At 35.5% G+C, this 12,831-nt stretch overlaps 4 protein-coding genes and 1 pseudogene across 4 annotated transcripts; all 5 read left to right on the plus strand.

The window, feature by feature from the left end:
* The first annotated feature begins 4,903 nt into the window (after positions 1 to 4,903).
* LOC117104828 (T-complex protein 1 subunit delta-like) lies at positions 4,904 to 5,981 on the plus strand. Its single transcript, XM_033245668.1, is given in 3 exon segments — positions 4,904 to 4,913; positions 5,406 to 5,580; positions 5,582 to 5,981. Coding segments are annotated over 3 exon segments (585 nt in total).
* A 93-nt stretch (positions 5,982 to 6,074) lies between these two features.
* On the plus strand, positions 6,075 to 6,855 carry LOC117104829 (T-complex protein 1 subunit delta-like). The gene is given in 1 exon segment (XM_033245669.1): positions 6,075 to 6,855. A coding segment is annotated over 1 exon segment (669 nt). The 5' UTR covers positions 6,075 to 6,186.
* A 125-nt stretch (positions 6,856 to 6,980) lies between these two features.
* LOC117104830 (T-complex protein 1 subunit delta-like) lies at positions 6,981 to 7,812 on the plus strand. Its single transcript, XM_033245670.1, has 2 exons — positions 6,981 to 6,995; positions 7,339 to 7,812. The coding sequence occupies exons 1-2, from the start codon at positions 6,981 to 6,983 to the stop codon at positions 7,810 to 7,812; spliced, it is 489 nt and encodes a 162-aa protein (XP_033101561.1).
* An 85-nt stretch (positions 7,813 to 7,897) lies between these two features.
* On the plus strand, positions 7,898 to 8,340 carry LOC117104832 (T-complex protein 1 subunit delta-like). Its single transcript, XM_033245671.1, has one exon. The coding sequence runs from the start codon at positions 7,898 to 7,900 to the stop codon at positions 8,312 to 8,314; it is 417 nt and encodes a 138-aa protein (XP_033101562.1). The 3' UTR covers positions 8,315 to 8,340.
* A 554-nt stretch (positions 8,341 to 8,894) lies between these two features.
* LOC117104833 lies at positions 8,895 to 9,762 on the plus strand (annotated as a pseudogene).
* The last annotated feature ends 3,069 nt before the right edge of the window (positions 9,763 to 12,831 follow it).

The raw sequence follows: 12,831 nt of genomic DNA on the forward strand, positions 1-12,831 counted from the left end.
AGATGTGTATAAGAGACAAGCCCTAGGCATGGGGATTTTTTTTCTGAGACACTATAGGGTATGCTGATTCAGAAAAACCAAAAATTAATTTTCCTTTACTTTTTTCCCGCTAAAGTTCATTTCAGCAGTTTTACAACCAGACTATCAAGGCATCAGAAGGAAGCCTCTTTTCGATCAAGATTATGCTTGCCTTCTTAAGATACCACTTTGGTTGTGGTGGTTATTCTCATTGGTTGAGGGATGTCACCTTACCCTAATCATTTGATCATTACATCACTCTTGGGAGTTTCTGTTGGTCAGATAATATCCAGGGTTCCAAAACTTTGGAAGGTAAAACTGATACTTAATTGATGGTTCTGTTTACGAAGTTGGTTTTATAAATAGGTGAGAACTGGTAATTCATAAAGATCCAACTATTAGTCTAAATTATGTAACTCTTGAAAACTTGACCACATCACGCTAAAGCTTGTGTTGTCACATTAAGATATAACAGGTGTGTTTGAGGGGGTGAAGCTGTTTAGTGTGGCCAAAGTTCAAGACATACTGTATAGTTGGATTGACCTATAACAAACAATTACATTATTACCTTAACGCTATATAACACTACATGTATTATCTCACATAAAAATGTTTTAGATAAAATTTATAGGATGATTATACCCTAAAATTTATAAAAAAATGAAACAAATTTGTCATTAAAATCTGAATGCAGGCCATATTCTTTAATGAAGTTATACTGACTGAGAACTGTAATAACATAGATGTGCTCTTTTTCTGGATTACTACATAGAGGACGCTATATACAATTTTTAATTTTTTTTTGCGCATCAGACACCAACTAATTTGGGAGTTATGTAAAAAGGCAGATAAAAAGATCAGTTTTACACTATAAAAAATGCATGTGAATGTATGAAGTATAAAGTATTAATTAATCAGTTGGTAGCTCTTGTACGACTAATAATACATATTTTCCCTCAAGCTTTTGCCCAATTGATGGGCCTTCATCAGTGGAAGTACACTACACCTGATACTAATAGAGCCCCATTATTTTTTGGAAAAAGCTTGTTAAATTAAAATTTACTGTATAATAATAATAATAATAAGCTTTATTTCAACACGGAAACTTGGCTCAACTAGCAGTTGTTTTTCTGCAAGGCCGTGTATAAGGCACAAATTTTACAGTATAAAAAATAATAACTACAACACTTTGTAAAATTAAAATTAAATATAGTACACAAACTTAACTACTGTTTTTGATATTCACTTATGCTTATCACTAATTACTAATTGAATAACTAATACTACTAACTACTGAATTTGATAAAATAGAAAGTTTACACTAGCAGAGAAAATACAATAATAGTTTCATTAAAAAAAAAAAAAAAATAAAAAAATAAATAAATAAATAAATGTAATATAAAAATAAATAAATAAATAAAAAAAATTAAAAAAAATAAAAAAAATAAAAAAATAAAAATACAAATTCTTTACAAAATTGCCATAATATGTTTTTTAAATAAGGAAATGTTTTTGCAATTTTTTAGATTGTCATTTAGTTCATTCCAAATCTTTGCACCTCTATATGATAAGCTTTTTTTTTTATAGTCAGTTTTTGGTTTTGGTATTGGTAGTGTTAATATTGGTTTAGTTCTGGTATCATAGTAATTATTTCTAAAGTGAAATATGTTTGATAGATATTGAGGTGCAAGGTTGTTCATAATTTTAAACATGATAATAGTCTCATTTATATACAATCGTTGTTCCAAATTCATCCATTTAAGGCTTTGAAGAGCTTGTGTACTGGAGTCACTTCTTGATTTGTCTGTAATAATTTTTGCTGCCCGGTTTTTTAGGTGAAGATTGAAAGAATAAAGCTTGTTGATTAGTTTGTGGTGGTCTACTGTGTCAAATGCCTTTTTAAGGTCAATCATTACTATTCCTATAAGGTTTCCTTTATCAATTGCTTCTAACCAGTTTTCTGTGATATTTAGTAATGCGGTTGTTGTTGAATAGCCTGGCCTAAAGCCAGATTGATTTTCATATAGCATGTCATTTTGGTTTAAAAAATGATACAATTGTTCAAAAACAGTTCTTTCAAGGATTTTTGATAGAACTGGAAGGACTGAAATTGGCCTGTAATTATTGCAGTCATTTCTAGAACCTCCTTTATGCACTGGGCAAATTTGAGCTTTTTTCAACTTTTTTGGAACAGATGAATTTGAGAGGGACAAATTTACAATGTAAGTTACAGGATAAACAATTATATCAATGACAAGTTTAACCATATTAGCTGGTATTTTATCAATTCCAGTAGATTTTTTTGATGAAAGCGAGTTTAAGAGTGTATAGATATACTCTACTTCAACATTTCCAAAAGTAAATTTATCATTGTTAGTATTATTAGTATTATTAGTAGTATCATTATTATTTGTATTGACAGGTGGGTCAACATGAGGAATATTTTCGGCAAGTGTTGGACCAATATTTGCAAAGTACTGGTTTAATGTGTTTGCAATATCTTCTGGATTAGTTATATCACCATTATTAGTTTTCACACTTGCTATGTTCGTATTTTTATTCTTACCTGGTACTATAAATCTGATATTATCCCAAATCTTCTTTGGGTCTTTTGTATTTAATTGTTCTGTAAAATACTCTTTTTTGCATTTTCTAAGTTCAATGTTAACTTTATTTCTTAGTTTCCTATATTCGGTCCACATATGGGGTTCATTTTTCTTATTTGCTCTCCTTTTTAGAACATCTCTTTCTCTCATAAGCTTTAAGACTTTTTGCGTTAGCCATGGGCTGTTTTTGTGTCTCATCCTTTTACATTTTATCGGTGCATTCTTATTGGCAATATTTAGAAATGTTTCCTAAAAATATTGAACAGCATCATCCACATTTGTGTAAGTTGTGATTTCTGTCCAGTTTACATTTAATATATCTGGTCTAAACTTTGCTTCATCAAAATTTTTAAAGTTTCTACATTTCTTATATCTGTGTTTATTTTTCTGTTTATTTACCTTGCCAAATTCAATATATATAGCTGAGTGATCACTCAGGCCAGTATGGAGAACACCACTTTTCCTTACTCTTTCTGGTGAAGATACATATATGTGGTCTATTAGTGTGCTTGAATTATCAGTGATACGTGTAGCTTCAGAGATCATTTGTTTTAAGTGATAACTGTCTGTTAGTTCTTTCAATTTGGATGTGTAGTGAGAAGGAGATTCTGTTAGAAGGTCACAGTTTAAGTCCCCAATTATAATTATTTCATCATTCATATTGTTGACTTCAGTTTGTTCTAGTATATCTCCAAACGCTTCAAAAGAATCATTACAAGAGTTTGGCGGACGATACCATGCAATCAACAATATTGGTTTCATGTTAGGTTTGGTTAATTTGATGATAATTATTTAAAGATTAGGGCTCATTAGATTTTCTTCAACCTCATAATTAAATCCACAGTTTTGACTTATATATATTGTATCTGTTTTTCTTGCGTAGCAATACCATATCTTTATCTACTTTAATCTAAATTATATGTATTTTTACTCAGTTGTGTATTTTGAATGACTTATTCAGTTTTTTAAGTATTTTTGACAGATGTTATGTCTGTCACTACTTGTACTAGCAATTTGTGTAGATACTGTAAATATAGGTGTGTAATGGAAAACCAAAATACAATATACAATCCACAATAACAGTTGGTTCTCACTGAATAATTTTTTTAGCAGCTGCATATGCATCACATGAATTGTATTGGTTAATTTACAAACTGTTATTAAAGTAAAATTGCCAATTTGTCAAAAACTTGTGATCATATGGATATAATAAAACTGCACCTTTGTGTTTTGAATGTACCTAATATTTTATGCTCTGTATAATATTATGTCCATTCCGTTTAGTAAAATTATATTTGGTATCCAGGGTGGATCAAAGATTTTTCATTAGATGGCTTCCAAAAGCTCCAGATGGTTTGAACCAACACCAACATAGACATATTGGGCCTCTCCCCCCCCACCCCATTATATCATGGGTGTGGTTGATAAACTATTTCGGAAGCTCTAAATAAAAGTATAGACCAACTTTCTTATTTCACAGTCATGAAAATAAACATAATTATGTTGATAAACTGTTTGGAGAGGCGGGAGGGGAAATGGGCTAATGCCTGTTTAGCACCCTCTGCCCCTGTCACAGCCCAACCTGTTTAGAAAGTGCAAAATACAAAATTTATTTGCCCCTTCAACTAAATGACATTTCCTCTGTTCTTTTGCATAGATAGTTTTTTTTTCTTTTGTTGACCAAAGGTCATTTATTCACAATCAGATATTCATTATACATTATAGTTATATTACAGTATTCATTAACATTTCGTGATGAATGTATGCAAGACAAGAGTTTTTTTTTTACCCCACTTGTTGACTGAAGGTCATTAAATTACAAGTTTTTGTTTAAACTATAAAATGTAGACAAGAATTAAGTCATTGGCATGGAAACCCATTAACTGATACACAAGTTTCTTTGACTACATTTAGATAATCATAGAAATGCCACTCTTAACACATTTTGCAATAAGCTTCAATCACTTTACAACAATGAAAAACCCAGTTGATAATTGTGACTTAAACCTAAGTTTTTTTCATATAGATATGTACCAGTATTGATCAGTTTTTTAGATTAAACTACACCAATTTTTAAAATTTACTTTCCACCAGTTAGAGGAAAGATTGTCGGAATATAATCCGCTTGGACCATTATTTTAAAGTCATATATACTGTACTGTATGTTATAAGCATGGATCTTATCAATAGGTCCATGTTATAAGTAAAGGCTGAAACATGTGTCTTTGGGGTGCAAATAGGACACCATTTCCATATGCAACCATCAGCTTGTTAGCATGATGATAAGAGGTATTAAAAGGCATTTTTGATACAGTTACCAAGAACATTCCCCATTATAAGAACTTGTTCAAGTCTAAAGTTTTAGGGGGAATTTGTAAGATAGTTACCAAGGACATTCCCCATTTCTTCAGGGAATTTATGTGGAGGCTACCAAGGACATTCCCCATTAGAGGAACATGTTCAAATTTTGAAATCAGCAGAATTTCTGAAAAGATTATCAAGGTCATTCCCTATTATAGTAAGAACTTGTTCGTAAAGAATATGTGAGAAGGTTATCACGGACATTCTCCATTTTAAGAACTTGTTCGAATCTGAGATCTTAGTGGGAATACAGTATGTGAAAAGTGAGAAGATTAACAAGTGAATGACTACACCCAGATGTTCTACATGAAGGACATGCTTAAATCTTGGACCTCTTTAAAAAGCTGGTGCATTGTGCTGCTCATTCAGAAGTCTATACTAATCGTTGCAGTCAATAATCTTGCCCTTCACTTTTTATAGCACAAAATGTAGATTGTGGTGATATCAAGGATATTGAGCTATCAGACCTGAAGTTTATCTACAAGAGTATTGGATGCCAACCCGTTACTAGTGTTGATCACTTTCTACCTGAAACGCTTGCATATTATGTACTTGTAGAAGAAGTCGTTGCCGGAACCAGAAAGGCTGTTAAATTTAACCTGGTAAGGCAGTATAACAGTTTTAGTGAGCGGCTCTAATAAGCTGGTAATAGAAGAGGCAGAGAGATCAATTCATAATGCCTTGTGCGTCATCCGTTGTCTCGTCCAAAACATGGCACTCATAGCCATAGGCGGAGCACCCGAGATCGAGGTTGCCTACTGTTTGATGAAATACTCAAGAACCATATCCGATATGGAAGCTTACTGTGTAAGGGCTTTTGCAGAGGCCATGATAGTGATTCCTTCAACTCTGGCAGAGAATACAGGACTTAACCCCTTCTCAGTAGTCACAGTTCTCAGAAACCGACATGCCCATGGTGAAACTGCTGTGGGCATCAATGTTAGAAAGATATTACCAATACATGTTTGTTTTATTTTTTATTTGAGCCATATTTAAAGAGAGTCGGCTAATGTTCCTAACAGAATTCAAACACATTTGAGGATTTGTGAAAAGTTTACCTAGATATTCCCGATCATAAGAGCTTGTTTGAATCTGAAGCAATAGGGGGCATATGCGAGAAGTTTACCAAGGACATTTCCTTTTATAAAAACTTGTGCGCATTAGGAGTGTAGGGTGAATTTGGGAGAAGGTTATCAAGTGAATGACATACACTCAGATGGACTGCATTTTATGTGTAGAACATGCTTACATCTTGGACCTTTTTGGGATTAAAAAGCCTGGTTGCATTGTGCTGCTTATTCAGAAGTGTATACTTAGGGAAGCAGTCAATGATCTTGCCCTTTAATTTTTAGCCAAGATGAAGATTATGGTGATCAAGGATATTGAGTGATCAGACGTAGAGTTCATCTGCAAGAGTATTGGATTCAAACCAGTTGCCAGTGTTGATCACTTCCTACCTGAAAAAGTTGCATATTTGTTCAGGTAGGAAGTGATCAACACTGGAAGTAATCAACTTGTAGAAAAGGTCGTTGCTGGACACAGAAATGACGTTAAGGTTCCTGAAGCAGCAACCGCTGGTAAGACCGTAGCAGTTTTAGCGAGAGGCTCTAATAAGCTGGTAATAGAAGTGGCAGAGAGATCAATCCATGATGCCTTGTACGACATCCGTTTTTTTCTTCAAAAACAAAGTGCTATGGGAGTGATTCCTTCAACTCTGGCAGAGAATACAGGACTTAACTCCATCTCAGTAGTCACAGTTCTCAGGAATCGACATGGCCATGGTGAAACTGCTGCTGGCATGTTAGAAATATGTTACAAATACATATTTGTTATATTTTTATTTGAACCATATTTGAAGAGGGTTGCCTAATGTTCTTAACAGAATTCAAACACATTGTCTTGTCAAAAACTCATCACCAGTGGTGTAGCACCTGAGAAAGAGGTTGCCTTCCATTCGATAAAATACTCAAGAAGTCTATCCAGTGTCTATCCAGTATGGAAGCTTACTGTGTAAGAGCTTTTGCAGAGGCTGGTAGAGATTCCTTCAACTCTGGCAGAGAATGCAAGACTTAATCCAAGGACATTCCCCATTATAAGAACTTGTTCAAATCTGAAGTCTTATGGGGAATTTAGGACAAGGTTATTAAGAGAATGACTACATCCAGATGGACCGTATTCTACATGAAGAACATGCTTACGTCTTGGACCTTGTTAAAGAAATTCAAAAAGATGAAGATTGTGGTGATCAAGGACATTAAGCAGTCTAATGTGGAATTCATCTGCAGGAGTAAAAGGGTCTGCAAGACCGCATTCTATGTGAAGAACGTGCTTACATCTTGAACCTTGTTAAAAGATTAAAAAAGCTGGTTGCATTGTGCTGCTTATTCAGAAGTCTATACTAAGGGATACAGGCAGTGATCTTGCCCTTCACTTTTTAGCCAAGATGAAGATTGCGGTGATCAAGGACATTGAGCTATCAGACATGGAATTCATCTGCAAGAGTATTGGATGCAAACCAGTTGCCATTGTTTATCACATCCTACCTGAAACAATTGTATATGGTAAATTTGTAGAAGAGGTCGTTGCTGGAACCAGCAAGGACGGTAAGATTACCGGATCTGCAACCCCGGGTAAGACAGTGACAGTTTTATTGAGAGGCTCTAATAAGCTGGTAATAGAAGGGGCAGAGAGATCAATCCATAATGCCTTGCGCATCATCTGTTTTCTCATCGAAAACAAGGTGCTCATCACCAGTGGAGGAGCACTCGAGACTGAGGTTGCCTATGTGAAGAACATGCTTGCATCTTGGAACTTTTTAAAAGATTAAAAAAGCTGGTCGCATTGTGCTGCTTATTCAGAAGTCTATACTAAGGGATACAGGCAGTGATTTTGCCCTTCACTTTTTAGCCAAGATGAAGATTGCGGTGATCAAGGACATTGAGCTATCAGACATGGAATTCATCTGCAAGAGTATTGGATGCAAACCAGTTGCCATTGATTATCACATCCTACCTGAAACAATTGTATATGGTAAATTTGTAGAAGAGGTCGTTGCTGGAACCAGCAAGGACGGTAAGATTACCGGAGCTGCAACCCCTGGTAAGACAGTAACAGTTTTATTGAGAGGCTCTAGTAAGCTGGTAATAGAAGGGGCAGAGAGATCAATCCATAATGCCTTGCGCATCATCTGTTTTCTCATCGAAAACAAGGTGCTCATCACCAGTGGCGGAGCACCCGAGACTGAGGTTGCCTACCATTTGATGAAATACTCAAGAATCCTGAGTGGTATAGAAGCATACTTTGTAAGAGCATTTGCAGAGGTCATTTAAGCGATTTCCAGAACTCAGGCAATGAATGCATGGCTTAACCTCAACTGTGACTACTGAGATGGGGTAAGTCCTGGCAGAAAATACAGGACTTAACCCCATCTCAGTAGTCACAGATCTTAGGAATTAACATGCCCATGGTGAAACTGCCGCTGGCATCAATGTTAAAAAGGTGTTGCTAATACATGTTTCTTTTACTGTATTGCTATTTGAACCTTATTTAAAGAGGGTTGGCTTATGTTCTTAAAAGAATTCAAACACATTGTCTCGTCAAAAATACGGAGCACCCGAGACCAAGGTTGCCTACCGTTTAATGAAATACTCAAGAAGGCTATCCAGTATGGAAGCTTACTGTGTAAGAGCTTTTGCAGAGGCCTGGAAGTGATTTTTTTCAACTCTGGCAGAGAACACAGGACTTAATCCTATCTGAGTAGTCACACATCACCATTATGTAACTGCTGCTGGCATCAATGTAAGAAAGGTGTTACCAATACATGTTTGTTTTATTTTTATTTTAACCATATCCAGATGGACCGCATTCTACTGTATGTGAAGAACATGCTTGCATCTTGGAACTTTTTAAAAGATTAAAAAAGCTGGTTGCATTGTGCTGCTTATTCAGAGGTCTATAGTAAGGGATACAGGCAGTGATTTTGCCCTTCAGTTTTTAGCCAAGATGAAAATTGTGGTGATCAAGAACATTCAGCGGTCAGGTGGGGAGTCCATCTGCAAGAGTATTGGATGCAAACCAGTTGCTAGTATTAATAGCTTTTTACCTGAACCACTTATCACATTTTGAACTTGTATAAGAGGTCATTTCAGAACTAGCAAGGCTGTTAAGGTTACTGAAACTGCAAGCCCTGGTAAGGCAGTAACAGTTTTAGTGAGAGGCTCCAATAAGCTGGTAATAGAAGGGGCAGAGATATCAATCAATGATGCCTTGTGCGTCATCTGATTTCTCATAAAAAAAAGCCGCTAATTGCAAGTGGCAGAGCACCCGAGATATGTGGTTGCCTACCATTGATGGAATAGCCAAGAAGCCTATGTGGTAAAGAAGCTTACTGTGTAAGGGCATTTGCAGAACTCATAGAAGTAATTCCTTCAAATCTGGCAGAGAATGCAGGACTTAATCCAAGGACATTCCCCATCATAAGAACTTGTTCAAATCTGAAGTCTTATGGGGAATTTAGGACAAAGTTATTAAGAGAATGACTACATCCAGATGGACCGTATTCTACGTGAAGAACATGCTTACATCTTGGACCTTGTTAAAGAAATTCAAAAAGATGAAGATTGTGGTGATCAAGGACATTAAGCAGTCAAATGTGGAATTCATCTGCAAGAGTATTAGATGCAAACCAGTTTTCAGAAGTTGATCACTTCCCACTTGAAACGCTTGCATATTGTGAACTTGTAATAGAGGTAGTTTCCAGAACCAGCAAGGACGTTAATGAAACCGTAGCTGCAACCTCTGTAAGACAGTAAGAGTTTTATAAAGTAGCTCTAATAAGCTGGTAATAGAAAGGGCAGAGAGATCAATCTATGATGCCTTGTGCGACATTTGTTTTTTTCTTCAAAAACAAGGCTCTTATTGCCAGTAGCTGAGCACCCAAGATTGAAGAATTTGTGAGAAGTTTATCAAAGACATTCTCTGTTATAAGAACTTGTTCGAATCTGAAGTGTTGGGGGAATTTGAGGCATGGTTATCAAGTGAATGACTACACCCAGTTGGACCACATTCTACATGAAGAAAAAATGTAAAAAAAAACTACATGAAGAAAAAAATGTAAAAAAAAAGATGTTACCATACTTGATCTGAAGTCTATATTTGAATTTGTGAGGAGTTCATCAAAGACATTTTTCATTATAAGAACTTGTTTATACCTGAAGTGTTAGGGGGAATTTGTGAGGAGGTTATCAAGTGAATGACTACACTAAGATGGACCGCATTTTACACAAAGAATGTGCTTACATCTTGGACCTTGTTAAAAAAATTTAAAAAAGCTTCAGTGATCTTGCCCTTCACTTTTTAGCCTAGATGAAGACTCTGGTGATCATAAGGCATTGAGTGCATGATGAGACGTGGAGTTTGATGCAAAGCAGTTGCTAGTGTTTGCTTCCTTCCTGAAATGCTTGCACATTGTGACCTTGTTAAAAAAAGGTCATTGCCAGAATCAGCAAGGGTTCTTCAACCTCTAGGAAATAAAATAACATAACAATTAATATTCATCATCATGTGATATTTTTAAGAATTCTTGGTCCTTACTATAGTCTCAGATATTACTAGAACTACAGTAGCATGTACCTGTGCTCCACACAGTGTTAAATGAGTGTGAAAAGTTGGCGAGGCATATAGTTAAATGTTATGGGAAATTGAGGAGACAATCATTAAGGATGTTATAGTTACCTTGTCACTTTTTCTCTAAAGGACCTCTTTGTAGATAATTTTTTGCGTGAGTGTCTCTGCCTAATAGTCCTTGTGAGGAATTTTTCCATTTTGATAATACATTGGAGTACAGTACCCTCTTGTAACATGCATATTAGATTGGGTGCGTGGCAAACTAATGCCACGACAGTTATGAGATTTGGAAGTAATCAGCAAAAAATGTGTTAATTTTGCCAAAAAACACATGTAGGATAGAAAATTCTAGTCCTAATGTAGCGGATGTTCAACGTATCGCGTCGGCTGATGACCCTCGGACGCAATGAGTGCCCGGCTTAAAACACATCTCCAGAAACACACCTCCAGTTGCTAAGCCTTGAAGGTATTCCCACTTCTTAGGTCCATGTAAAGATGCCACATGCATTGTATCCTAAAAAGATAACATTTATATAACAATTATGAAGGTGATGACAAACTGCGAAATATCGTAAAATATGCTGATGACACGGTATTTTATAAAGCATCACAGTATAGTGGGGTTTCATACGTAATTCCATGAACTAAATATCAAATATCAGCTGACCTTAGGAATACTCTTTTATATGGTTATGGTCTGCTCTATTTCTAGATATAATATATCCTAAATATTTATATGTCTCAACCTCAGATATATTTCCGTGGCCAAGCTGCCATATTCTCATATCATTTCTTTTTTAACCGGTTATTAGCACAATTGACTTTTCATGATTAAAATTCAACTTAAATATAGTACTGAATTCGCTTGCTATATCTAGCATTTTCTGTAACTCATTCCCATTATTTGCTATTAAAACAACATCATCTGCAAAGAACAGACACCCCATTTGTACGTTATTAATCCGCACCCCCACTTTTTGTTTTACGAGTAATTTAGCTAACTCATTAATATAAATTGAAAATAAGATTGGTGATAGAACGCACCCTTGCTTTACACCCTCATCTATATCAAAAAAATCTGTTTCAATGTCTCCAATTTTCACTTTACCTTTAACATTTGTGTATAACCTATTTAAGATTAACCACACTTTTCCTTTTATTCCCATTTTCCATGCAGTAATGAGCAATTTATTCCTCCAAACTGTGTCAAAAGCTTTACGGAAATCCAGGAAGGCCATTTAGGTATCCTTACCCTTTGCTTGCCTAATCCCGACAATATTTTTTATTGTAAAGATATGGTCCTCACAGCATCGGTTTTTCCTAAAGCCTCCCTGGATTTCCGTAAGTAAGTCTTTTTCCTCTACAAATTACAAAATAGCATCTGAGACCAATCTATTGAAGATTTTTGCAATGCAAGAACCAAGAGTTATGCCTCTATTAGTTATCTAGGTCATTTTTGTTTCCTTTTTTAAAAATTGGGATGATAATTCCTTTGTTCCACTCATCGGGTGTACTTTCAATAGCTATCAGTCGCTTAAAAAGTAATAGTATAGCTGGGTGCATACCATCCCCTCCGTTTTTTAATATTTCGTTTGTGATCCAATCTATACCTGGAGCTTTATTGTTTTTGCTTTTACTAATTGATAAGATAATTTCGTCAATTCCAAAATCAAGATCAGTGAGGCAGTCATCATCCTGATCATCTTCCCTATGGCACCTTTACTTTAAATCCTGCAATAACTCTTTGGTTTCTGCTGGCGTTGCAGAACCCTCAGATGATCTATTACTATGGCCTAAGGTTTTCCAGTACTGATGAACAGATTGTTTGATCATCTCTCTATGGCTATGTTCACACACACGGTGTAAGGCTGGCTTAAGCATGGCGTAGTGTACACCTTTGTGTGTGAACTAGGCAGTGGCGTTGTTAAAGCCACTCACTACGCCACGTCCTTGCCGTTATTAACGCTACCTGCAGAGCCCAGATTAGCTAACACCAGTGATGCTTGAATGATTTTACCTCATTTCAAGAGATTGACCAATCACGATTGCAATATATTAGCTACTTTGGTCTCTTTCCTGTGCTCTCTATAAATGAAATGGTAAAAGGGTTCTTTTTCTATTGCACTTTACTTAGTTATAATGTATATGCTTTGTTGATTGTGTTTTGTAAGATATTTTAACCTATTTAGACTGTCTATTAAAACCTGCAACACCAACAATG

This window comes from Anneissia japonica, unplaced genomic scaffold (genome assembly GCF_011630105.1).
Source record: "Anneissia japonica isolate Jap-2015-1 unplaced genomic scaffold, ASM1163010v1 scaffold2834_len698180_cov181, whole genome shotgun sequence".
NCBI lineage: Eukaryota > Metazoa > Echinodermata > Crinoidea > Comatulida > Comatulidae > Anneissia > Anneissia japonica.